Genomic DNA, 26,550 nt, shown 5'->3' with positions numbered 1-26,550 from the left:
GGAAACAGAAACTTCAAGTGGTCCTTTTCCTGAATCTTTGTCTAACTCACTTGGTGGTGGCAGCAGTATCCATCCAAGGACAAAGAAGGATTTGTGCCTTGGGGAAGTTTTTAACCTAAGCTGGTAGAAATAAGCTTGGGGGTCTTTCATGTGGGTCCCCACATCTGTACCCTAGAGTTCAGAGTGGGGACGGAACCCTGACACACGCCCAGAGCATGTGCTGTGGCCACCACTTGGGAGGACCAGAACTAGCATCTCAGAACAGCCGACTCTCTCCTTTCTGCAAAGCTGAGCAGTGGATGTTGCTGCTTCCCACTGGCAAAGTGACAAGCCAAATCTAGAAACTGAAAAGCCACAAAATCCGGAGCTTCTGTCTGCAGACAACACTGCTGTCTGCCATGCCAAACAACGTGACGCACCGTGAACTTTGTGAGGCAATGGAGAATGACAACAGCAAGTGTGCTGGGGGTGGGTGGGTGAGTGGGGGGACAAAGGAACCAAACCGACTGTGCTCTCCAGTTACCCAGGAACAGCTGAGAGGCATGACCAAGATGCCATTGCGTCAAGGGATTTAAAGAGATACACACACTTTTGGGTGTTCCGAAGGAAGTTGAGATAAAGGTACCAAACTGACCCCTCTCCCACCAACCCACTGGCAAATTAAAACTTTGGGGGAAGTACTCTGGTCACATCATTACCCAAGACATCTGAACGATTTCCGTATTGAAGAGGCAAATGTTGGTGGTAATAATCTGATCTCTCTGCAAATCTCAGTCCTATTATAGCATAGTCCTCTGAAACCTGGGAGTACTCCCTCCCCAGTTTGCCACATCTTCCTGAACATGTAGGGTGGCATTTTCCAAAGGGTGCCCAGTTGGCACCACTGACATCCATAGGAGCAGAGTTAGGCCAACAGTGGGCACTTTTGAAAATATCACCATTAGGTTGTGCTTACTCTGCAAACAGCTGTCAGCCCAGTCTGGGGAAACAGACCTTTCCATTTGGAGTGAGACCTTGGGGGGAGGGGGAGGGTGGTAAGATAGGAAGGTGTGCAATGAATCGTGCTCAAGATCAGTGCTTCCTTGACTAAGAAAAGGCGCACGTTAGTCCTTGTTCTGCTAAGACAGTGATATGACATTGATGCACATACAGGTGTGGTTCCAGCCTATCTCTGTGGCCATGCCGTCTTGAGGAGTGCTTGTCATAAGCTAAAAGCATCAAGATCAGTTACAATCGGAATGGGAGACCTCCTAGCTATACCTAGCAGCTGGTGGTGCCTGTCGTGCAATAAGCATCCTTCCCACGAGTCAGTACTGAATGAATCATCATTCCCCAGCACGGTGCTGGCAGGACAGGCAGGCTGCCTTTTGGATGAGACGTAAAACTGATGCCTTGGTCACTTCCACCCCGCCTTGATAGGGGGCCCATCACTACAGAATCGAAGTGCACTCGTAATCATTAAACATGCCATGACACTTTTTGCAAGACTGCTATTCCTGCTGATCTGGCCGAATTGCAACGTGGCTCATAGCATTCCACCTACCTAAATTCCCACTGTGGTTTCAACTGCATAGAGTGTTCCTCACTTCTTGCCCTACATTATTGGTTTCAGTATTCTTCACTTCCTATCCTAAATTGTCCTGTCCTAAAGAGTTGCTGTGTAGTGTTAACAGTGGCTGTGTATAACCACAGAGCTGGCTGCGTTTCAGTGATAAGTGAAACCATTCCTGTATGTAAAATATACCAAGCCCTTTGGGAGGAAAATTGCCATCTAAGTGCAACATAGTCTGAGCATCACAGCCACTTCCTGTGGACTGCCCGACAACAGAACCATTATTATTATAATCTTCCTGGAATACCTGAGAATTGCCTTTTGCTAATCACAACACAGATCAGAAGTATGTCAGGTCTCTTACATATAACAGGGTAATGGAGCTAATCCTGATTTACACCAAATATACTAGTAATTATAGAGACGGGTCTGTCTGGAACCAATAATGCTGCACCCAAGAGCAGTAAAGATGAGCAAAGGAATTTGGATCTGAACGTATTATTATTTGCTAAGTGACGATGATGAGCCAAGTTCGCGGGGCACTGGGAGTCTGAGGTTTGGGTTGTTTCATTGTTGCCTTGAAGTTTGGAGTTAGATCTGGCTCCCATCTGACCCCCAATTCAGGGATGTTTGTATCCAGGGCTTTGGTTCCAGCCCATCACACAGTGGATAATACATGTATTGAGTATGTAGCACTTCTACAGGCAAAGTTCACCACAGACATGAAGGAACTGGTGCCTGTTCAGCCAGCAGATAAATTCCCTGCTGTCTGATGGTTAAAGGGTATGTCTTCACTATCCACCGGCTTGGCGGGTAGTGATCGATCTATCGGGGATTGATTTATCGCATCTCGTCTAGACACGATAAATCGATCCCTGAATCGACGCCTGTATTCCACCTCGGCAGGAGGAGTAAGCGGAGTCGACGGGGGAGCCGCCACGGTCGACTCGCCGCCGTGAGGACGGCCAGGTAACTCAAACTAAGATACTTCGACTGCAGCTACACGAATAGTGTAGCGGAAGTTGCGTATCTTAGTTCGAACCGCCCCGCAGTGCAGCCCAGGCCAAAGCGACTTTGACAGAGGACTAGCCTCAAAGGTACATAAGGCCCTAACTTCCATTGATCTAGGCCTAAGCTATCACCAGCCACTCCCACCTTTCTTCCTCTAATCTGTCACCTGCTTCTCTGCCTCTTCACTTTGCCAGCTCCCCACATCCTGAGATATGCAAAATGTTCACAACAAACTGGGAAGTTTACCTGCATTTAGTCTACTAGACTCATAGAATTTAAGGCTAGAAGGGACCAACATGATCATCTAGTTCTAGTCTGACCATCAGCACATCACATGCCACAGAACCTCACCCACCCACTCCCACAATAGACCCCTGACCTCAGCCTGAGTCACTGAAATCCTCAAATAATGATTTAAAGACTTTGTGTTACAGAGAATCTACTAGTTATATTAGTTTGGGTTGTGTTGCAAACCCTGCCCAGGTCTGCCACCTTCAAGGCCCTGAGCCCAGCAAACATGGACTGGTTCATGTCTCTGCATAGGAATTCAAGGCTGCACTTGGAGGTTCAAGGGCTTGTTTGGCCTTGAAATTCAGAGTGAGACTCAGAGGGTGCAAAGGCAGGTGGTTCAAAACCTGCTGTTCCCACAATCTCCCTGTGAAGTGGAACCAATGAGTTTTGCAGGGCTCTCTGGTGGCCTTTGTGAAAGGAGAACAATAAGTCTTAGGCCAGGGCCTCGTGGGTAAATGTCCACACCACAAAACCATCCTCATCTCCAGTTAGTGCTAATGGGCCCCCTTGTCAAGAATGCCCTGGCTTGAATGGACCATGGAAGCTGAGCTCCCCCCCCATCACTAAAGGTGGTCCCTCTGGATCACAGCTGGGGCCCATTGGTGGAGTAACATGAGGGATGCTTTCACTGCTGCTGCCCGATCTGTTGCTGGATGAATACAGGGCTTGTCTGAAGGGCTGTCAATCTTTCACCTTTCACTAGCACTATATTCACAAGAAACACTTTAACTGAGCCCTAAGTGTGACCCACACAGAGCTCCTATGGGGAGACCCCACAGGAGTTACCATGCTAGTAACAAATGCCATCTCTCTTCCATTATCACCCAGGAAATGGGGGGCCAAACCTTCTAAACTCTACCCCGTCCATTATCCACATGCTTCTGCATCTTGTTTAAATGCCAGTTCCTTGTAGCCATGAGACTCGCTGAGATCTCACCCCTTGGGAAAACAGACACCTGGGGCAAAATCACTTTCACCCTCTTAGGTCTCAAGGTGAATGCTCTGAGCAAGGTTTCACCCTCTGTCTGCTGCACTAAGCTAGCTCCATGAATGACAGTCAGGCGCACGGGAGAGAGGAGGAGGAGGGAGATAAGGATGATGAAGGATTTAACTTGCTGGCTAGTGTATCCCAACCTGATCCATATACCCAGGTATATTAAGGAATGGACCCCTCCTTCTGGTTTCAAAGTCCGATGGTATACAAAATGGGGGTCATCTATGAAGCTCAGGTACAAGCATCCCCAATTATCAGCAGTGCTTGGAACATCTCTAACTTCAGCTCCTGTATCAATGGGATCCACAACCTCTGTCAATGGCAGGCAATACCCTGCGGTCCCTGACTTAGTACAGCTGCTACTGGCTCAGCCAGAGCCTCACACAGAACAGAGGCTTTCTACAGCCCCGGTTCAATCCCCAGCTGGTGTACAGAGCATGAGGCAAACTCAGCAAGTCTGGCTGTCACGGCAAAGGCTCTGTTAGGTGGCTAAGGACACGTTGGTGTCTGGGCACCCGTTGACGTAGACAGCTCAGTTGCACCAAACAAGGACATCTTGGCTGCACCTAGCACACCCAGCAGCATTGAAGTAACTAACCCCAGACCCGACAGCTCTGTTTCCATTTTGATGCAGCCCCAGGTAGCTAACTTAGTGCTGCCCAATGGGGCAACATTCCAGCAGGGTATCAGACACTAGCTGTTCTTGGCCCTGCAGCTCCCGTCTCATTCGGAGCCTGCTTCCCCAATGCCAAGTCCCAGTGCCAAGGCTCCCCTGCCACCCCAGGCTCCTCCACCACACACACCCCATGGCACTTACTGCTGTTGCTGGGGAGCGTCCTGCTGCCACTGATGCTGCTGGCGGGAGGCGGCGAGAGGGATCGGAGGGAGGCCATGTCTTCTTCCTGGGAACAGCCTGCCTGGATGGCTCGGAGGTAGCTGTGGCTCCGGGAGCGGAAGTAGCTGGGCAGAGGCAGATCCAGCACCTCCACAGCAGCTGATTCGGCTTCACTGTAGGCTGATTCACAGACTGTCTCATACTGGTCGCTCAGCTCTGCCTCCCTTGTCTGCAGGGGAAGAGAGGCAGGGTCAGCTGCCCTCCTATTCAGAACCTGCTCCCTCCCTTCTACCACCTGAAACAACCCTGTCTTGCCCAGTGCATAGCTCTATCAGGGCAGTTTTTATCAAGGTGTTGTATTTATACATGGATTTAATTTTATCTGTAGCAAGGCAGCATGGTGTAGTGGTCAGAGCCAGCGGGGGGACAGGTTCTATGCCAAAATCTTCCATTCACTGGGATTTTTGGCCTGACACAAGTCACCTATTTGCCTGTCTTGCTGGGGTGTTGTGAGACTTAACTCACTGGCGTCTGCAAAGTGCTTTGAGATCCTCAGTGGAAGGTCCCAGGGAAGTTCCACGCATTATGAATTATTGTACAGCACCCTGAATGGCTCAGCAGGGGCATGAAGGGCGTGGGTTACAATTAAATTCCTTGATCAGTGCTCAAAAACCTGCTGAGGTTCCTACCAATTTGCCTTGTGGGGGAGTCCCTTCCTGACCCCAAATCCAGTGATCAGTTTGATCCTGCATCCCTGAGTACCCCTGTAGTGAAGACCTCAGCCAGGCCATCAATGGCTAAATGAATGGCTGTGAATAGTCAGGTAGAAGGCGGGGACCCAGAGACCAGGCAGTGCATCCTCTCTGAAGGCTGCTCCATTCTCTGCTTCCCAATTCATCACTCCAGCTCCATCCCAGCTTCCCCTGCTTCCTGTATGCCCTGGGTCTATCCCAGGCTGGCATTTGCTTGCCCTAGAAGCAGATAATCATGTCAGATTTTAACTAAGGAGGGGTTCAGATGAAATAAGAGCTGGACTGAAATTAATAAACATACCAGTAAAGACAGATAAGTGATTAGTCAAAGAGGTGTTCTGATCTGCTGCAAGAATAATAATTATCTCTCTCTTAGCCCCACCTCTGTAATTTACCTCCACGCCCAACTGTCTGCTCTTTTTCACCCTTTTTCCAATGTCTCCCGGGAGTTATTCAAAGTGCCCCCTACCCTGATCTCCAGGGGTCTAATCAATTTTCATTGGAGCCCCACTGACCTCAGCGGGAGCTGGATCAGAAAGGTTGAGTGGGAGATGAGGCTCTGGGGTGTTCTCACACCTACACTCAGCCACACCCATTCCCTCTCTCACACATACACTCTTGTAGTCTTTCACATGCACAGAAGCACACTCCCAAGTACACACGCAATCTCATGGATGCTGCTTGGCTCCCATCTGAGCTCCAAAGCAAGCTGGGCTGGGAAGATCCAGGCTGGAGATTTGAATGCTGATCATTTTGGCTCAGTCAAATCCAGGACACCATGATCATGCAAGCACCAGACAGTACATGCCCTGCTCATGTCCCGAAGCTTTTATTGTGTCAAACGACTGGCTAAAGGGTTGTGACCAAGGAACACAAAGAGACTTTCTCTGAAGATGCATTAGTGGCTTCAGTGTAGCAAATATTTCACTCCCTGTCCTGACACCAGAGGCTTCTGTAGAACATTTATTGCGTCTCCCCCCATCCCCCCCGCAACATTTCTCTACCCCTCCCTACAGGCCACTCCCTGATACAATTTCTTATGACATGCTGCACCCTCAGACACACGGCCTTTATTAAACTGGTCCAGGGGGAGACATCCATAGAAGGCAACAGAAAAAAACATCCACAGGGGGCGACAGGAAAATGTCAGAGGGACGGTACCTGCTCTCCGTGTGTAAATATCTGTGGGATAAATGAGGACTGTCCAAATATCTGGAAGAAAGAGTTGGAGAAGGTTAAAGCACAAGACCTGGGGCCTTGTTAAACACAGAGTCATTCCACAGGAACTGCAGACAGTGGGGGACAAACAGATGTTCCCCCCGAGAACTGCAGCTGCTACCCTCTCTGTTGCCACCTATCTGGAGACCCCTTGAAGTGTCAGAATAGCAGAATCTGCCCCCTCCTTGCTGGCTGCTAAGATGGCTGCACAGATACAACAAGACAAAGCTCCACGGGACTCTTCCAGGCCACAAAGAAGCCGCTGGACACATTTAGTCGATCATAATACACAGATGCAAATGCTGAAGGCCCAACAACTACCAGTGACTGTAACAAACTGGACAAAATCCCAGCAGACAACCTGCACCGACAGGCCAGCATCCACAGGAACTCTCTGCACACAGGAGTAGAGTCAGGACCATTCCCACAGCTGATTGCAACATGTGCACGAAGGCTCAGCTTCTGGCACCAGCTCAGCCAACACTTCAGATTCTCCCTCCACCCCAAAGCTCTGCCAGATGCAAACCAGCAATCAGATGAGGAGACACTCCATTCTTACCAACTTGTGTCTGCCCTGAGCATTCGCAGCCCATCTGCTGCCTCTGCTCTGGGATCAGCTCAGCTCCACTGGCGCTAGCAAGAGTGGGAGCACTGGTGTAGACAGGGAGAGGGATTTTAATCAGCTTATCACCTAACCCTGCTCAGAACAAGGCTATACAACAGCCTGAGCCTGGTCTATGCCCACACTACCACCACTGAACCAGTGTTACCACAGCATGGCCTGGCCTGCACTAACCCCCCAATATCACAACAACGGTGCCACGACACAACCAATCCTATTCAAAGCCAAACAGTATTTGCTTCACCTTAAAAAGAAAACACACTGCCTGCTGGAGTGAACGCTGCAAAGACACAAAATGCTGGTTCCTCTATTCTAGTCTATTCGTATGTTGTGCCCATTACCACAGGATCTGAGACCCTACTCAGAATATTGTCTCCGGCAGATACCTAACTATAAGACATGGGCCCAAGATGCATCACTGTGAGAATCTGGATTCAGAATCTCCCCACAGTTAAGAGGGGTCAGATCTGGGGCTTTGGTTTGGCCTGTTACACAGATGGGGTCAGCTGCAAAATGTGGATGTTCTGAATTTGGAAAGATTCGGGTCTGGATCATTCTCAGATCAGAACTTGGCTGTCTGTACCCATAGCTAGAAAGGGCTGAACCAGAAACCAAAACCTGCAGAGCCTCAGACTTTAGGGAAGTTTGGATATATATCCAAATCTGCATAAAACTCGGTGACTTGGGCTCATCTCTGTTGGCTAGTTGGCAGCCTTGCAAATCAGCATGACATGAGAGACACTGGAATGGAGAGAAACTGTTGTCTGCTTCACTGGACAAAGTATGAAAAATGCTTTGGGGAGCTCTTAGAAATGGCCAAAGAGAGGAAGAAAAACTGTGCTCAACTTTGGGAGGACAACAGGCAACATCACAAACGGCCTCACAACCTGCCACCGAATCACACATGGCCAGACACACAAGATGGACAGGCTGGGACAAGTCCTGCATTAGCATCAGTGCTTGCTGTCACTTGGGGGGTGGGTCAATGGTCTACGGAATCCCATCACTGCTGCAAAACACATCTCAAGTTCAGAGGGACAAAGTCAGCCCTTGTTTAGGCAGGTGGAACTCCAGTGAAGCAGCAGAGTTACACCAGGGCTGAGTTTGATCAAGACACTTGGTGTGTTCCCTTTGGTAACATTGGTACCCTTTGTCATGCCAATAAAGCTATTGAAATAGAAGTGAATCCCCCCGCACATCTCAGAGATCATTCATACTTAGTGTCTGGATCAACTCCTAGTGAAGGCCAGGGAAAGTCTCCCATTGACTTAATTGAGAGCTGGGGTTGAGATTTTAGACAGTACTCTTAGTCTGAGGTTGAGCACAAGCTAAGTATTCCCTCTGCCCCTGCTGTTCCCACTAGAGATCTGGGTTCAAACATAGGGTATGGCTGTACTGGAGTTGGAAGGTGCAGTCTCCAACTCAGAACCATAGAAGTGTAGGATTGGAAGGTCATTAAGTCCAGTCCCCTGCACTCAAGGCAGGACTCCGTAATAGCTAGACCATTCAGACAGGTGTTTGTCTAACCTGTTCTTAAAACCCTGCAATGACAGAGATTCTACAGCCTCCCTAGGCAATTTCTTCTGGTGCTTAACTATCCTGACACTGAAGTTTTTCCTAATGTCCAGCCTAAACCTCCCTTGCTGCAATTAAAGCCCATTGCTTCTTGTCCCATCCTCAGAAGTTAACAAGAACATTTTTTCTCCCTCCTTGTAACAACCTTGTATGTAGTTGAAAACTTATTATGTCCCCCCTTCAGTCTTCTCTTCTCCAGACTAAACAAACCCAATTTTTTCAATCTTCCCTCATAGGTCATGTTTTCTAGACCTTTAATCATTTTTGTTGCTCTTCTCTGGATTTTCTCCAATTTGTCCACATCTTTCCTGAAATGTGACACCCAGAACTGGACACTGTACTCTAGTTATCAGCATGGAGTAGAGACGAAGAATTAATTCTTGTGTCTTGCTTACAACACTCCTGTTAATACATGCCAGAATGATGTTTGGGTTTTTTTGCAACAGTGTTACACTGTTGACTCATATTTAGCTTGAGATCCACTATGACCCCCAGATCCCTTTCTGCAGTACTGCTTCCTAGGCAGTCATTTCCCATTTTGTATGTGTGCAATTGATTGTTCCTTCCTAAGTGGAGTACTTTGCATTTGTCCTTATTGAATTTTATCCTATTTACTTCAGACCCTTTCTTCAGTTTGTCCAGATCATTTTGAATTTTCTTCCAAAGCGCTTGCAACCCCTCCCAGCTTGGTATTGTCTGCAAACTTTAGAAGCGTACTCTCTACGCCATTATCCAAATCATTGATGAAGATATTGAACAGACATATCCCTGCTAGCTCTGATCTAGCTAGTCCGATAAAAATAGCTGCAGCGACATAAGTGGCAGGAGAGGCTAGCTGCCACAAGGGCAGCCCTGTCCAAGACACTACTAGGTACACACTCAGAGTGGCTAGCCCGTCCCACTGCTCACCCCACCATGGCTGCTCTTCTCTTTTTAAGGCGCAATCTCAATCAGAGCTAATGCAGATATGTCTGCCCGAGCTGCAGTGTAGACATCCCCATAGATTAGTTCACATATGAAATGAGTGTGCTGGTCCCTAGCTAAGTGTCCAGATAGCCAAACACCCAGCACGTTGTTGGTGATCTACAAAGTATGATGAAGATCCAATGAAGTGAGCTGTAGCTCATGAAAGCTTATGCTCAAATAAATTTGTTAGTCTCTAAGATGCCACAAATCCTCCTTTTCTTTTTGCGGATACAGACTAACACAGCTGCTACTCTGAAAAAAGAATAATAATTAACTGTAATAAATACTCCCTGGTGGATAATGTTTGGCATCTATTTAGCATCTTTCCTTGAGGATCTCAAAGTGCTTTACAAAGATCTATCCCCATTTTACAGATAGAGAAACTGAGAGGTAAAGGAACTACAATCCTGAATCTGAACACCTGGATTTGAGTGTTTAGAGTGTTGGCCTGTCTTGCTCTCTGGCACCCACTAGTGACTGGGAACAGAACTCTGATTGCCTGATGTCCAGCCCCAGGCTCGAATCACCACACCAGGCTGCCTTCACCCAGCACATGCTATGGCAAACTTGGCAGTGTGTGAGCAGGGCAGGCTCAGGAGAAGCATGATGTGTGTGTGTCTGTGTGTGCATGTGTGTAGAGAGACACGGTCTGCTGTTACTGATGGAGGCCTGGTGTGACTGGGTAAAACAGTCTGGAAAGGGATAAGGGCTACCTGCCTGTCTAATCTCCAGCAAGGGATTTAAGGGAAGGGGGTGTCCTCTTTCTAAGGGCTGAGATAATGAGTTGTGTCCTGAGGCGAGGGCCTGAAACAGACAGGTCTGCACTACACACTTGGCTGTAGCTAAGTCACTCAAGGGTGTGAAAAATCCACCCTCCTGAAGGACGTAGTTATAGTGACCGTAACTCTCCATGTAGACAGTGCTGTGTAGGTGGGAGAGCTTCTCTCCCCGACACAGCTACCACCTCTCCCGGAGGTGGAGCTGACGGGAGAGCTCTCTCCCCTCCGTTTAGAGCATCTTCACCCGAAGCACGACAGTGGCGTAGCGGCATCAGTGCGGCTGTGCTGATGCAAGTCTGTAGTGCAGACCTGTCCTGAGGCAGAGCACTTACTCTTTCCTGGGCTGGTGAAGGAGCCCACCCATTTAGACCTGGCCTGCACACAAAGTTGCACCAGTTCCAGGGTTTCATTGTGTGCTCAAGGACACCCCGTTAGAACTCAGGCCTCCAGCCATCCCCCCTCTATAGGTGGCGACCCACGTCCCTCTCCCTTCACACTGGGACTTTAAGCTTGCCGTGCCCCTGCAATTCACTGTGCTTATCCCAGCAGGCCTAACCTTGGTCCAGTGGCTGCCGCTCACTCTCTCCCCGGGACAATGACAATGGTTCCTAGCTTTCACAAAGCACAGTACATTTATTTTAGGACAAAAGCATTACAGAGAAAACAGAGAATAAAACAACAGTCTACATGCATGCTGTGCTTACCAGGGGTTACCCAGCTTCCATAGGGAGACCCTAGGAGGCTTCCAGTTTTTCAAACCCTTCCAGCAGGGGTTTGCCCTCTTGGTTACAATCTCATGTCAGTCTGTGGCTCAGAAAGAGCCCCCCACCCCCAGTCAGTTCAGGCTAGCCCTTTTCATCACAAGCTTTTTCTTTGTCTCCTGGTCCTCTTGAACCCAGTCTGAAGCAGTCTCTGCAGTTCTCCCAGTCAATGGTACTTCCCAGGAGAGGGAACAGCTCCAGGGATTTGCAGTAATTAACCCCCACTGATTTTGGTTCCTGGAGGATGTTTGGTAGCCCTCCCTAATGGAGCTAGAATACAACATCTCCCAAAGATATAGATACCATTTCCAGATGCAAAAGTTTATTACTAATCCCGGTGGCTATGGCACCTCGCACATCTCACTATACTAGAAGTTTCCTCACTTCCAAGGTCTCACATCTCTCACAGCGTCAACTGAGTTAAAGCCATGCAGTGCTGTGTGCAGACACTCTTACATCTGTGTAAACTGGGCTCACTTCGGCATAGGCTGCACCTGTTAATTTGCAAGCTAAATGGATATAAACCAGGTTTAAAGTGCTGCACAGTGTTCCCACACAAAGCAGCACTGGTTTAAGTCAATCGCTGCAACATCACACCTTTAGCTAAACCAGTGCAACTCTGTGTGTAGACAAGCCCTGAGCTGGACTGGCAGAGATGTGCAGATGCCAAGGCCTAGGGCAGCATTGTAATGATGGTATTTCATCATTAATGTCCATTTACAGGGCTGTGGTGGGCCCCAGGACTGAAATCCCACTGGGTAGCTGAGTCCGAATTCAGCGGCATTGGCAGAGCTGTGTGGAGGCCCAGGACTGGAACCGGGGGGCTACTACAGATCAGGATTCCAGTGCACTAGCAGAGCTGTTTGCTGGCCTAGCCGGGGGGTTACATGCCTGAATTTGGGTGCGCTGGCAATGCTGAAAGAGAGTAGCTTCCCATCAGCTGCATGCACCCTGCTTGGTTTTGTGGCGCAAAGGAAAATCCCTTCCCATCACCCACCCTACTGTCTCCTTCCGCCTACCAATCCCCTTCCTCTTCCTCTGGGACCACCCCTACCTGCGTCCTGCCTGCCCTGTTGCGGCTGGCTCTGGGTGGAACTGATGCTGCTCACGCTCACCTGGCTGATGCAGCTGGACTCATCGATGTTGTCAGTGAGCTGGTTGTATTCTTCCTCCCAACTTGGGAACTTTGGAGGTAAGAGGATCTCGACAGAGTCCAGGCGGTCCAGGCTCCTGCAGGGCAAAGGGAGAGAGAGACTGAGAGGAAGCCCCAGCCTAGCAGGAGACGAGAGAGGCAGCCGTGGGGGTTGGCAAATAACCCTCAAGGCAACTAGCCAAGCCTTCCATCTGCAGGAAAGGGCAAGTGCTCAGGCAGACGTCACCCTCTGGCACCCTCCGCTGGGCTCATTTATGCAGTGCAAGGAAATCCAGAAGCCAATCAGGCTCCAAGAATGCAGGGCTCAGCCCCATATTCAGTGCTGGGAGGACAGGAGTAGAAGGAAAGCACCTTGCTGAGCTTTTGAGAGCTGCGTGAGGCTTGGCTATGCTGAGTTAGGGCAGACAGACCCATGGCTGGCACAGATGTGAGGCCTTTCAGCGTGCTGAAATGGAAGGGGGGGGGAGAGGATGGATGCCAGACCTCCCTCCCGTCCGTGTCCCTGTCCCCCAAATTAACCAAGCACAGTGATGGGGGTTAGCCTAGGCGCTGACTGCCACTCTGGACTCTCCTCCACTCTTCTGGGGCACAGCATGAACAGCAAGCATCAGACACAAAGGCAGTGTGGGCCAGTGGCTAGGGAGTGAGCCTGGGAGTCAGGGAACCTGGGGTCTTTTCCTAGCTGTGTTACTTCTGGCCTAGGCAAGTCATCTCCCAGCTCTGGGCCTCTTCTTCTGGTCAGAAAAAGGGGGGTTGATGGAAAATGGCTTATTCTATGAAATTCCTGACCACAACTCTTCTGGGCAGGGCCTCACTGTGTGTGTGCAGGGCACCTAGGACAAGGGGGCCGTGAGCTCATCTGGCACTGCGAGGGACTGCTGTAACACACAGGATAAAATGGGCCCACAGTTACCCAACGCCACGCACATTGCTTATCGACGCTCTTTTATGACAGTCTTCTTGCAACTTGTGCCCTGCCCAGGAGACAGGGCTCAGATCCAAGTTTGGATACTGGGAGGTGTTTGCCTACATGAAATGATACTCTGTTGCTTTGATGGGGTAGAGGATGTCATGGACATTCTCGGATCTATCCACCTCTAGCATTATATTGGCTCTCATGATCATTGCATGGGGACACACAGTGTTGCTGACTCTTGTGATTTTGTTGCAAGACTTGCAACATTGGTGGTTTTTCTTAAAGCCCTAGGTTATGAGCTGACCCTTTCAGTTTTCATCTCTAGCCTTTGTGGCTGCAGAGAAAAGCTTGAAAACGTGACCCCTAAAGGCTCCAACACCATGAGGCAAATTCTAAAGACGCCTCCCACCTCATGATTTTGGGGCACTGAGTCATGATTTCTGAATGTTTGGGGTTGGCATTGCTGGACACGCATTGGCTACTCACGAGGATTTCACCCCTCCAATGTGAGAGCTGAACCTAGGAAGGAGCAATCATGAAACAGGGCAACAGCTTATTTATCTGTGTTCATCTCAGTTCCTAGGAAGGAACAAGAGCGGGTGAGGGGAGGGGGAGGGTCCTCCTTTCTGCTTTTCAGGTATGGGATGGGATGTGGTTTGGGGGAGGGCGACTCATTTATGCAGGAGACAGGGAAAACAGCAGGTACAGCAGCATCTCTACTCCTGCCACATACATGCGAGGCCATGTTATACATGTCCTAGGCCATATCCCAGACATGCTAGGCCACACCACAGGTGTGGTAGGCTAATTCAGGTGCTGGTAAATATCTGTTTCAAATTAATTCTGATTTCTCTGAGCCACTGATCCATGATGGATAAATTCCCCTTGCCATACCATATAGACGGTGTTGGAACGAATCTGTGCCTAACCTGGGCAGCCCCTGGGATGATTCAGGAACACTGGGTTATCTCTTAACAACATAAGAACGGCCATACAGGGTCAGACCAAAGGTCCATCTAGCTCAGTATCCTGTCTTCCGACAGTGGCAATGCCAGGTGCCCCAGAGGCAATGAACAGAACAGGTCATCATCAAGTGATCCACGCCCTGTTGCCCATTGCCAGCTTCTGGCAAACAAAGGCTAGGGTGGGACACCCTCCCTACCCATCCTGGCTAACAGCCATTGATGGACCTATCCTCCGTGAACTTATCCAATTCTTTTTTGAACCCTATTATAGTCTTGGCCTTCCCAGCATCCTCTGGCAAAATTGTTCCACAGGGACTCCCTTGGGACGTTGGTTTATACAGACATATACACCTGGGCAGGATAACTCTGGATGGCCACTGGGTGGCAATACTGCTCCACAGAATTGCACCTCAGGCACTGCTGGGCATGCTGAAGCTGCGGGGAAGCGGAAGCGCAGAGGTCCCTCCCCAAACTCATCTTGCTAAGAGACTCTCATGGGCCGTATTTTAAAGGAACGCCTAGTGCCGCTTCTGGATGGCTGATCGTGGGCAGTGCCACGCAGTGACCCCCAGAGCCTGCAATGCAGGACACTCTGCTGCAGGCCTGGGAAAGCGGGCAGCTGGGTTCAACCTGCAGGCCTCTGTGCAGCCACCAGCACGTAACTCAGGGCCTCTTCAAGGATCCAGGAAACAAACTGGGCCTGGACCTGCGCCCACTGGAGTCCATGACCAACCTTGCCATTGAGGGCCCAGTCCAAAGCTCTCTGACATCAACAGGAGTTTTCTCATTGACTCTAATGAGCTTTGGATCTGGCCCCGACGCCCCTCGTCCTGATGTGATCGTTTGTCATGGAGGTCAGCGTAATCCCCTCCCTTCCGGTCAGAGCTCTGATGAATAGCCCAGCCCCCCAGCAGGGTACTTTGGCAAGTCTTTGTGTCCAGCCAACTAATAGAGGTGCTGATGGGCATGAGTAAGGAAGGATCCTGTGGCTGTTTATCCATCACTCTTCACTCATCCTGTTTCCAAACAGATTGCGAGGGAAATGCGCTGGGAATGGAGGCCACAGGGTTTACTTTAGTCCTAGGGTGTAATACTGTCCCCTTACACTGTCTTCGGGCTTGTCAGATGCACCAATAAAAAGTAACAGCAACATTGCCCCCCTCACGGTTCCCCTCCAAAACTCCCCACCACCTACCCAGGCCGACCGCCTACCAGGAGAGAGAGCTGGGCCCAAACTGATGGGTGGTTTACTCAGTCAGTGCTTCCTTAGGCAAATCTCCCACGGAGGGGCTTGCCTGAGTGTGGACAGCAGGGTTTGACTTCACGCTGTGCCCTGGAAGTTAACAGCCTTGGACCAACAGAGGAGGCAAGCTCCAGATGAGGGCTCTGCCCAGGACAGCTCGGCTCAGACAACGGGAACCCGCTGGCTGAGCTCAGGTGGCCTGCAGGGAGAGGTGTCCCTTACCCTCTGCACTACAGTGCTTGCACTGTCATCAAACTGCTGAGACGACTCTGCCCAAGGGGGCTCTCTTCAGCTGTTTGGGGAACACGGATACCTCCCTTTGCTGGAGCAGGAGTAGTGTGACGGGTAGGAGCAGTCAGGAGAATTAGCAGCAGCATTTTGCAAATGCATAGTGCCTTCCACTCCAGGATCCCCATGCACTTGATCCACACTCCCCCCGCCCCCCATAAGGTAGGTCAATACTACTAAGACTATTTTTCCATTGGGGAAACTGAGGCAGAATGTGGGCAAGTGCTTTGCCCAGGATCACACAGTGAGTCTGTAGCAGAGCTGAGATTAGAACCCAGGAGACCTGACTCACTGTTCTGCACCTCCATTCAATCTATCAAGATACTGAGGTTCCTCATCTCCCTATTTCTACTTGGACTCCACCCCTATACCGCAGTACTGCAGGTCAGATCCCCCTTTAGGTTGGCCAAGACTGGAGAGTCAACCCGCTGGTCTTGCTGCAGATAAACAGTCTCGTCCATTGACATTTTCATCAAACACAGGCCAGTTTTAATGGGAAACTCAGGGAAGGTTTCCCCAAAGCTGGTGAGAATCCCTGAATGGGCAGGAGCAGCAGCAGGTGCTATTTATGCTTGTTGGCCAGTCTGGATCTGAATGGCCCACTCCTGATAAATGACAGGACTCTAAACAGGAGGTACCTAAAAATAACTGGAGGTGATGGAAAAGCAAGGCAGAGCAGCCAGCAGATGGCGTTCGGCCTCACACGGTTGCTAAGAGAGGGGTGGATTCCTTTATTCACCAGTTAGTCCCGTGGCAGCCCTTTGCCTGGGTGGGGTGTTTTATTGAGTTTGGATACGTTCAGTTTGTGCCCAGAACCTCCCATTTCTCTTGCCCACTTGGGAATGAGGGAGCAGGGCAAAGGTCAGAAGAACAGAGCTAGGCACAGGACAGAACGTGGGACATGTGACTTTATTCACTCAGGTACAGGCGCTGGAGAGGGAACAGACCCAGGGCTAGTCTACACTAGAAGTGCTACAGCTGTCCCGGTGCAGCTGGGCCACTGTAGCGCGTCTGGTGAAAACGCTCTTCTGCTGGCATAACCACTCCTCCTCCACCAGAGGGGGTAGAGCTGTCCCTGCTGGCGCTTAGGTCGGTGTAACTTATGTCACGCAGGGGGTGGCTTATTCACACCCCGTGTGACACAAATTACACCGACCCAACCCGCAGTGTAGACAAGCCCCTATTCACCCCCCTCTAGTCCAGGCACCTAGGGCCAGTGCACAGGGTCTCTATAGTGCAGTGTAGTCATAGCCGGTCCGGTCCCTGTGATGCCCAGCCCTGAAGAAGAGCTCTGTGGCTCGAAACCTTGTCTCTCCCCCCAACAGAAGCTGGTCCAACAAAAGATATCACTGCCTCCACCTTGTCTCTCTAATGGTCCCTAGAGCACGTTTTCTAGTGCTTTGGCTTACCCACCCCAAGTGATAGGTCTTGCACCGCTCCCCTCGGGACACTCGAGCGCAGCCTGACAGAGCTCACTGCCTGAGAGCCAGGCAACACTTTCCTTGGTTCAGTGTCATCCTGTGCCTCCATATAACTCCTCCCTGCTCCTGGGTGGCCTTACGGAAAGCACCTCTCTTGCCATTCCACTCTTGATCTCGCCTCTGAGTCACGGCATTGCTGAACTCCCCCCAGTTTGTCCTCTTTTTCCTGGGACTGAGGCATGCAGAGATGAATGCGATACCCAAGGGCCGGACGCCCCAGAGCTGTGCAGGGCCTGATTCTCCTCTCCTACATTGCTGTGAATCAGGAGAACCCGTACGGAAGTCACTGGGTTCACAGCGGTGTAGTAAGAGGAGAGCCAAGCCCCTGTTGAGGTGCTGTTACCTCCCTGTTTGGTGACCAGATGCTCTCACAATGCCACCCTCCAAACCGCATTCTTGTTCCCGCTGTATCACGCGGTAAAGCTGCATCTAATTTGCAATCCATTACTGCGCCGAGGTCTCTGCACATTGCTGCTCCCCAGCGCTCCCCACCCTGCTGGCGTCTCTGATTACTTCCCCCCGGACATATTAGCTTGTATTATTCCAAGCCGAATCACATTCGGTTAATTTTCTGTCTCCACGTCTACCCCCTCCTGGTCCCTTTGTGCTCGCTGTCTGTCCTCACTGGAGTTGGCAGTGTCTCCCACTTTTTGTCTCCTCTGTGAATTTCAATCCAGTGCTGTTAAAGGGCTCAGGGAATCAGCACCAGGACAGTTAGTCAGGGGAGAGCACACGGGCTGCTGAGGGAGCAGCTGTTTACAGGGTGTATGTAGCAGCACCTACTCCATATACAGGTGGGACCTTCTTACATCTCACTCTCCCTTGCTACACTCCAGTTGCTTCACTTTCTGTTTGGGTCCCAGATAGCTGGTACCTCCCCACCCCGAATACTTGGCCTTGGCTCCCCTCTCCTGGTCTCATCTTTTCTTGCTGTTGTCCTCCATCCAGCTTGGCAACCCACCCGGTCCCCTATCCCATCCCATGCAAGTTGTTGTGCGTGCCTTTCACTTACAGATGCTCCCCAGAATCCTTCAGATTAGCTGCAGTAGCACATCAAAGGAGGTGAAAAGGGATTCTGGGATCCAAAGGCCGGCATATGAATGTGAACATGTGGCCATGCTGGGAGACACCCTGCTACAAGTCATCTTCCATGTCTAAGCAGCTTCGCCTTGTTTAAGCTTCACTCCTCTTTAAGAGTCAGATCCTCTTAGGTGTAAACCCGTGTAGCTCCACTGAAGGCAAGGTACACTGCCAAAATACACTGCCTCAGGACCTGTCCCTATGTCTTATTCCTACTCTCCGAACCAACACGCCTTGGGGACAGAGATCCTGTGCAATTTCACACACTTAGGGTTAGTTTAGAATCACTGGGGAACAATGCTCCATTCCTCCACCTTATCTTCGTCTTCCCCATTTTTATCCTCCTCTCACTCCCTGCTTCCCAACCTGCCCCTCCCAGGGTGCCCAACCGCTGCCCAAATGAAGGCAGCATTGATAACTTCCCATGAGGCTGAAGGTCACAGTCAGCTGGAAAAAAATGAAGGAGATGGCACCCCGACCCATCTTCAACATGGATTTTGGAAGGCCCAGCATGCAATGCTCCAGGTTAGATGTGGATGCCATTGTCAGAACTCCATGGACCACCCTGGGATTGACCCTGGAGCCCCTGGGTGCAAAGGAGCCCTGAGCTGGTTACCTGTGTGCAGTGCTCTGCTCACTCAGGGACTGTTGGGTGGCCTTGAGGTAACTCTGCCTCCGAGCCGCAGTTTTCGGGGAAGGTTTGGGGCTGGTTTCTGAATCTTCACTGTCGTCGTCCCCCATGGCTTTGATGTAGCTCCCACTCCGCATGCGCCGGCACGGGATCTCGTTGTCTTTGTCCCGAGACAGCGTATTGTTCCACTCTCCCTGAGGCACCTGGAAGAACAATGCAGCACCTGTGTCTAGGAAGGAAGGAAGGAACCTCTGGGGGGAAGAGGAACCTGGGAGTTGGAGGAACTATAGCTGGCCCCTGAAGTCTGGTATCCTGGCTCCAGCCATGGCTAATAGCTGATGCAACAGAGGAATGGAGAAAACCCCTCATACTAATATGCACCTGGCCAGCTATGCTATGTTGTGTATGGGCAAAGCAAGTCCTTCCGGACTCCTAGAGTCATCTCCTTATGGCATGAAGCATGAAGTTTGATGACGCATATCTTAGCATGTAGCATTATACCAGTTAGCCAGCCCCTCCTTAAGCCCAGCTACCCGACTTCCTGAGGCAGAAAATGCTGCAGGCTGGCCCCGCCCTGCAGATGAGATTCACCCTGGTGCAACAGGCCAGCACCTTCTGAGTCCCACCGGAGCCTGATTGAGCTAGTATGGGGTGCAGAGATTGTGCCGGGCCCGCAGCACAAGGGTGAATTGCACCTGGGCAGAAAAAATAGGTTGCTTTTCTGAATACTGCATTTCCTGGCCACTGATTTAATGGAGTGACGCTCTCTTGCTATGGGACTGGGTACAGGGCTGTAGAGATCTTCACCAACAGCCCTGAATTGTCAAGTAAGGCTTGATTCACAGAGCTGTCAGTGGACTAAAACCTGAGATGAGACAGATACAAGGAGAATAAAGGCCATTGGCTTAGGGGGATCTCAATTTCTAATATCCCCTAACAAGCTCACAGATTTCCAGCTGAAAGGCTCAGTTCTACCATCTTAAGGTTGATTAATCCCTTACTAGACAAACAGTCCCACTGAAATCAATGGGGGTAAGGGAGGATGAATTGGTCCTGAGAGCTCCTGATGGCTGTCAAAACCTTCTAATAAGGAAAGCTAGGGGCTTACTAGACAGAGAAGGGTGGTCCTGTGGATAAGGCACTGGCCTTGGACTTAGGACACCTGGGTTCAATTTCCTGCTGTACCACAGGCTTCCTGCATCACCTTGGGCAAGTCACTCTGTGTCTCAGTTCCTCACCTGTAACATTTTCCCCACCCTTTGTCTGTCTCTTTCCTTTAGATTGCAAGCTCTTTGTGGGAGGGACTGTCTCTTACTGTGTGTACTTGCAGCACCCAGGACAATGGGGCTCTAGTGTTATGGGGGGGCTGCTACGTGCTACCACAATGTAAATAAAGAATAGTCTGGACATGGGCCAAGGAGCCAGGGACTCCCGAGTTCGGACTCCAGCTCTTCCTTACGGAAATGTGCGTGACTGTAACCTTCTCAAGCCCTGCAGCATTGCTGCTGCTGGAAGCTGCTGGGTTGGGACCAGCACTGGAGAGTAGTGAAGTGCTGCCATTGGCCTTGGGCAAGTCACTTCACCAGAGCTGGTGATTCCGCCTCTGCAGAAGGGTGAGTCCAATTTACCTACCTCCAGGCTGTGGGGAGGATTAAGCAGTTAATGTTTGCTCAGTGACTAGAAATGCCGAGTGCGGTATCATGGCTAAGTGCTGTCAAACCGAAGGGCTAATCTGAAGCCACTCTCCTTTTCTCGTTTGCATCGTCCAATCCAAAAGCCTAGTTCCAGGAGAATGAGCTTTTCTCTTGAAATCCCCTAGGGATGTTTGTGTGCGCTAATCAATACCTGTGACACAGGAGTTCCCAATGTGGGGCCACAAACAGGTATCGGGGGTCACGGCCACCCCGTCCTCCCCATATTGCTAAACAGGAGGGGAGGATGCTGGGGTGGGGGTCCAAGTACGGGAAGGTTTCAGAGCTGCTGTTTTAACCAAGCGCGGATGCCATTTGCTCGAGCAGCATTGCTACTCTGTTGGCATTTTCTCACTCTGCTTTGTGACCACAAGCAGCCGGGTTCTTAGTCAGGCGGCTTGCCAGGCTCGCTATCTTTTTTCACTGAGAAAAGAGACAACCAGACTGAGTCCTGGAGTGTCCCCTTTGGGTAGCAGGTGGGAATTCAGGAGCCTTATGGAGAGCAACAAGCTTAAGGGGGAAAGAGACCCGAGGTAGGGACACAGGAATTGTCAGAGCAGATCAGTCCAATGGTCCATCTCATTTAGATCGGGTGTCCAAAGACCAGCTGCCTTCGAGAAGAGGGAAGATGCAGGAAAGCTCCAAATGGCCCAGGATGCACTAAGCTGACCTTGTGGCACTGCTGCCTGCCCCTGGCAGTTAGCAAGTGACCTATGCCTGGCGCAGGAGGGTGGAGAGTGTTATGGGGCTGTCATAAATATAAAGGGAAGGATAAACACCTTTAAAATCCCTCCTGGCCAGAGGAAAAACCCTTTCACCCTGTAAAAGGTTAAGAAGCTAGGATAACCTCACTGGCACCTGACCAAAATGACCAATGAGGAGACAAGATATTTTCAAAGCTGGAGGTGGGGAGAAACAAAGGCTCTCTCTACCTGTGTGATGCTTTTGCCGGGGACAGAAAATGGAGTCTTAGAACTTAGTAAGCAATCTAGCTAGATATGCGTTAGATTCTACTTTGTTTAAATGGCTGAGAAAATAAGCTGCGCTGAATGGAATGGATATTCCTGTTTTTGTGTCTTTTTGTAACTGAAGGTTTTGCCTAGAAGGATTCTCTGTGTTTTGAATCTGATTACCCTGTAAGGTATTACCATCCTGCTTTTTACAGAGGTGATTCTTTTACTTTTTTTCAATTAAAATTCTTCTTTTAAGAACCTGATTGCTTTTTCATTGTTCTTAAGATCCCAGGGTTTGGGTCTGTGTTCACCTATGCAAATTGGTGAGGATTTTTATCAAGCCTTCCCCAGGAAAGGGGGTGTAGGGTTTGGGAGGATTTTTTGGGGGGAAAGACGTTTCCAAGTGGGCTCTTTCCCTTCTATATATTTGTTAGACGCTTGGTGGTGGCAGCAATAAAGTCCAAGGGCAAAAGATAAACTAGTTTGTACCTTGGGGAAGTTTTAATCTAAGCTGGTAAAAATAAGCTTAGGGGGTTTTCATGCAGGTCCCCACATCTGTACCTTAGAGTTCAGAGTGGGGAAGGAACCTTGACAGGGGCCAATGTTATGGGGTACTATTATCACTCGTACGCAGTCTAATTCCTGGCGTGTCTCTTTACAGCTGGGCAAAGGGTACCTGGGGCCCAGCACAGTGTGTCAGTGCAGAAGGCTGCATTGGGCCCATATCATTGGGAGGGCTGGGCTGGATAATGTCCCCTGAGGTGCCCCTACAGCTTCTACTGGGGGCTCTGGCTGAAATCCCAGCGAAGTCACTGGCAAAACTCCCATAAAATCCAGCCCGGCCAGGCCCAACTCCCTGAGGGGGTGAATAGGCCCTGGCGGTTATTCCGCGCTGGGTCTCTCCCCATCAGAGAGGCAGAGGCCCAGAGCCAGAGAGACGGCACCATTTGTGCCAGATGAGGTCAAACCTGTGGGGCTTTACAGCGGTGACAAACACCACTGGGGAGTAGAGGCCTCTCCAGGCCCTCACTTTTGGGTGGGGTTTGGTTCCAGGTTTCTTGGCCTTCCTGAGACTCCCTGGCCCTCTCTCTGTCAGTTCCCTGCAAAACCCACTGGCCCACTGGGTTCATCCAGCTGTTTAGTATGTTGCCTCCCGAAGGGGAGGTGATCAGCTGCTGCCACAGCATTGCGCTCTGTGCCGAATCCCTGCTGGAGTCCAGGCTGAGGCTGCCCAACTCCCCACACTTGTGACACACTCAGTGCAAACCTCCAGTGGGGACAGGTTTGTGTGTCACCCACCCCAGCCTCAATTGTTAGCTCAGCGTCAGGAGGTGCTTTGCCTCTGTGACCTGCACTCCAGCTGCGTGCTCCGGCTTGGAGTGTGCGCCTCAGAGCAGGATGGCCGTCCAAACAGACCACAGGGCAGAGAGGCTATTGGGGAGTGGCCACTGTCTCTGGAACATGCTGCTGCTAGCTGCTGCATGTCCCTGGGGATGGCGAGCTGGCTCTGGTGACAGATCACCCTAATAACAGCCCTGTTCTCCTCAAATCACCGCCGGGGTGATTGGCTTTGGCCTTTCCTAATGAAGGTGACAAAAGGCTTCTGGAAGCACTTTTACACCAGCCACCTCCGAGTCACGTCTGACTGGAGATTGGATTTCTCTGCCTGCCTTGTCCTCACCTTGTTAATTGCACGTCAGGAGCACTCACCCGCCTGGCACTGACAGCACTTACGGCGCCAGTGTGCACAGCTCCGGGCCCACCGCGGGGCTGGTGGGTCGGGAGCAGAGGGAGTCCGAGACCCAGCTGGGGAAATGGAAATGCTGCTTTCTAGGCTTGCTACCTGCCCTGGACACACGGTGGGAATGCAAAGCAGAGGAGGGCCCATGCAAAGAGGCAGCTAATCACCCTCCCTGATGGACAAATGCAGGCCCCTGAATGTAGAGACTTGAGGTCCCAACCAAGATCAGAGCTCTATAGTCCTTGGTACATATACACCGTGAGAGATGGTCCCTGCCTCCGAGAGCATCCCAGCTGGGTAAGGCAAAGGCTGGGAGAAAGGAAGGATTGCTGGCCCCACTTTACAGGTGGGAGCTGCAGCACAGAGAGGTTAAAGCCATGATTTTCCAAACTGACTTGTGATTTTGGGTGCTCAACCTAAGACACCTTAAAGAGGCCTGAATTTACAAAGGCAGCTGCTCAGCACTTTCTGAACCCCCTCTAGGATGTACTGGGCTCACACCGTCACAAACCACGGGAAAATCTTGACCTATGTGACTCACCCAGATTCACCCTACAGGTTCAGTGGTAGGGTAGAGACAAGAACTCAGGTCTCCCTATGCCCAGGTCCCTGGTCTAAGCACTACATCATGCTGTGTCAGAATCGGCTGCTAGCTAGGCTTGTGCAGTGCAAGCTAACATGGCCACGTATGAAGCAGGGTGTTGGATATTCTGAGATGCCAACTGCCCCAATATCTCTTTTCTGGGGCAGTCCTTTGCCAAAGCCATGTGAAAAACCATCAGTGCCAGAACACCAACACACTATATTTACCATGAAGCACTGTCCTATCGACAATCTCCATCAACTTCACTGATGAGAAACTAACAGACACGCTGCAGCAACCATCCACTTCTAGCCACGTTGTCTGTCACTTCTCTCCCCCTCTCCCCCCACACTACTCTGTGTCCTGCAAAAGCAGAAATCCAGATGCAAAGTTCAAAGCCATCGTGAGGTGCTCAAACAACCAATTGAGGGGCATCAAAGGCAAAAAGCTCTTTTGATGGAAATCGGTTAAATTTGATGCATCAGAGTGGAACAAACAGTTTTAGTTGTTAGTGACTGCACAAGGCTGATAGAAAGCTCCTGCTCAGATTCCCAGATATCACTCGTTGGCAGAGCGGCAGGTTTTTAAAAGGATTTAGGCACCTCAAGATTCAGCGAGGTGCCAAGTAGGATTTTCAAACACGCCTAGGCACCGCAGGTGGTTTTGAGAATCCCACTGGGCAACTGTCTGCATCCAAATTCCTTTAAACACCTGGCTCACGGCCTCTAAAGCTCTGCTCTCTTGAGACATGGATGAAGATCCAGTCCCAGATCCTCAGCTGACGTAAACGGATGCAGCACCATCGAAACCTACGCTGACTGACAACAGCTGAGAATCTGGCCCCTAGGTGCAGCCTCTGGTGTTAAAGAAAACATGATAAGGAAACAGAACTCCAGTGCCCTAAACCAGCACACACACCTGCGTGGGACAAACAAGACGGTATTCATTGGGGTTCTGTTTCTCTGTTACACCATCTTGTTTTCTGCTTCCATTTCAATATGAAAAGCAGGGCTGATGCTCCTCTCACTTATACTGGAGTAAATCAGGAGTAACTCTCCAGAGGTCAGTGACATAGACTCTGACATAGCCTCTGACATAAACTCATAGACTTAAGATCAGAAGAGACCATCATGATCATCTAGTCTAACCTCCTGCAGGTTGCAGGTCACAGAACCCACCCACTCCTGTAATAGATCTCTAACCTCTGGCTGAGTCACTGATGTCCTCACATCATGATTTAAAGACTTCAACATACAGAGAATCCACCAGTTACACTAGTTTAAGCCTGCAAGTAACCTGTGGCCTGTGCATGAATTAGAGCAGCCTGAAGGGGATGTTCTCCCAGCAGGGGATGATAATGCACACACCACCCAGGGGTGGCTGTGAGGTCTTAGACAGAAGGGTGCTAGGTTTTTTCAAAAATATTAACATTTCTATTGCCCCTCACCTTGTACATACCCCAGCACTGTCTGCAATTTACCACGGGCCCATCCCTGCTCCCACTGCAGTCTGGAGAGGTTTTGCCATTGACAGGAACAGGGGTTCAGTCAGGATCCAGGTATCAGGCAAATCCTGATCCCAGTGACAAGCGGGAGTGGCAAACGCCCATGGACTCCCTGGAGAGCAGGGCCCCATGGGATTTATGGTGTCACCTTAGTTTCTTTTCCACTTCTTTGCCATTATTTGGCTTCCCCTGGACGTGGCTCTCTCTGACCCCTAGACCCCAGAGAGGGGGTCACACAAACGCTATTCTCCCTTGTAAACTGCAGCCTCAGATCTTGACTGCTGGCTGAAACCCTATCCCGGCGCTCGTGACCCTATCCCTGCAGAGCGCGGGGGCAAGTGGACGTGTTCCAGCACCACTACAGCCATTCAGCAGCTGTATTCTGTTTCTCGGGCAAATAGTCCCTCATTCTTAGCCAAAGGATAATGAGTGGAGGGGGGAGGGGGCTTTGAACACTGCAGAGGGCTCCCCTGCCATGAGTCTACCAAAAGCATTCCCTAATCACCCAAACAAACAGAGCGTTAACATAAAGGGAAAGGCAGTGAAGTGGAAAATCCACCTTCCAGGCTGTGGGCATATACAGAAGAGCCACTCTGTGACCATTGCTTCAGCTAGAGCCAGATAGACGGAGGAGTTTTAGGGACAACCAGCAATTCTGAAAGTGCACGTACACCACCCACACAAACATGCGCTCACACACGTGCATCCCCGCCATGTTTCCACACATAGCAGCATGCACACAAACACACGTACGGGTGCAAACATGCATACAGACAAAGGGACGCATCACATATACAATAGCATGCACGTATACGTTCAAAGGAACACATGCCCAGACACAAACACGCATGCATGCAAATATAAGCATGCACATCCGTGTGCACACACACGCATTCAGATGCATACATGTACATGCACCACACACAGGTGAGGAGAATGGCCCAGGCTTCCTGTGAGGAACAAGC

General features: G+C 50.5%; 1 protein-coding gene across 1 annotated transcript in view; it reads right to left on the bottom strand.

The window, feature by feature from the left end:
• DLGAP4 (DLG associated protein 4) overlaps nt 1-26,550 on the bottom strand; it is a 108,442-nt gene that overhangs the window by 75,378 nt on the left and 6,514 nt on the right. Inside the window, exons 2-5 of the mRNA XM_077831686.1 lie at nt 19,099-19,316; nt 12,472-12,586; nt 6,597-6,647; nt 4,666-4,912 (exon numbers count right to left, since the gene is read on the bottom strand). Of these exons, the coding sequence (XP_077687812.1) occupies nt 4,666-4,912; nt 6,597-6,647; nt 12,472-12,586; nt 19,099-19,316 (631 nt within the window). The remainder of the gene's footprint in view (nt 1-4,665; nt 4,913-6,596; nt 6,648-12,471; nt 12,587-19,098; nt 19,317-26,550) is intronic.

Source organism: Eretmochelys imbricata, chromosome 13 (assembly GCF_965152235.1).
Source record: "Eretmochelys imbricata isolate rEreImb1 chromosome 13, rEreImb1.hap1, whole genome shotgun sequence".
Classification (NCBI taxonomy): Eukaryota; Metazoa; Chordata; order Testudines; family Cheloniidae; genus Eretmochelys; species Eretmochelys imbricata.
This window is presented reverse-complemented; position numbering and strand designations above follow the sequence as displayed.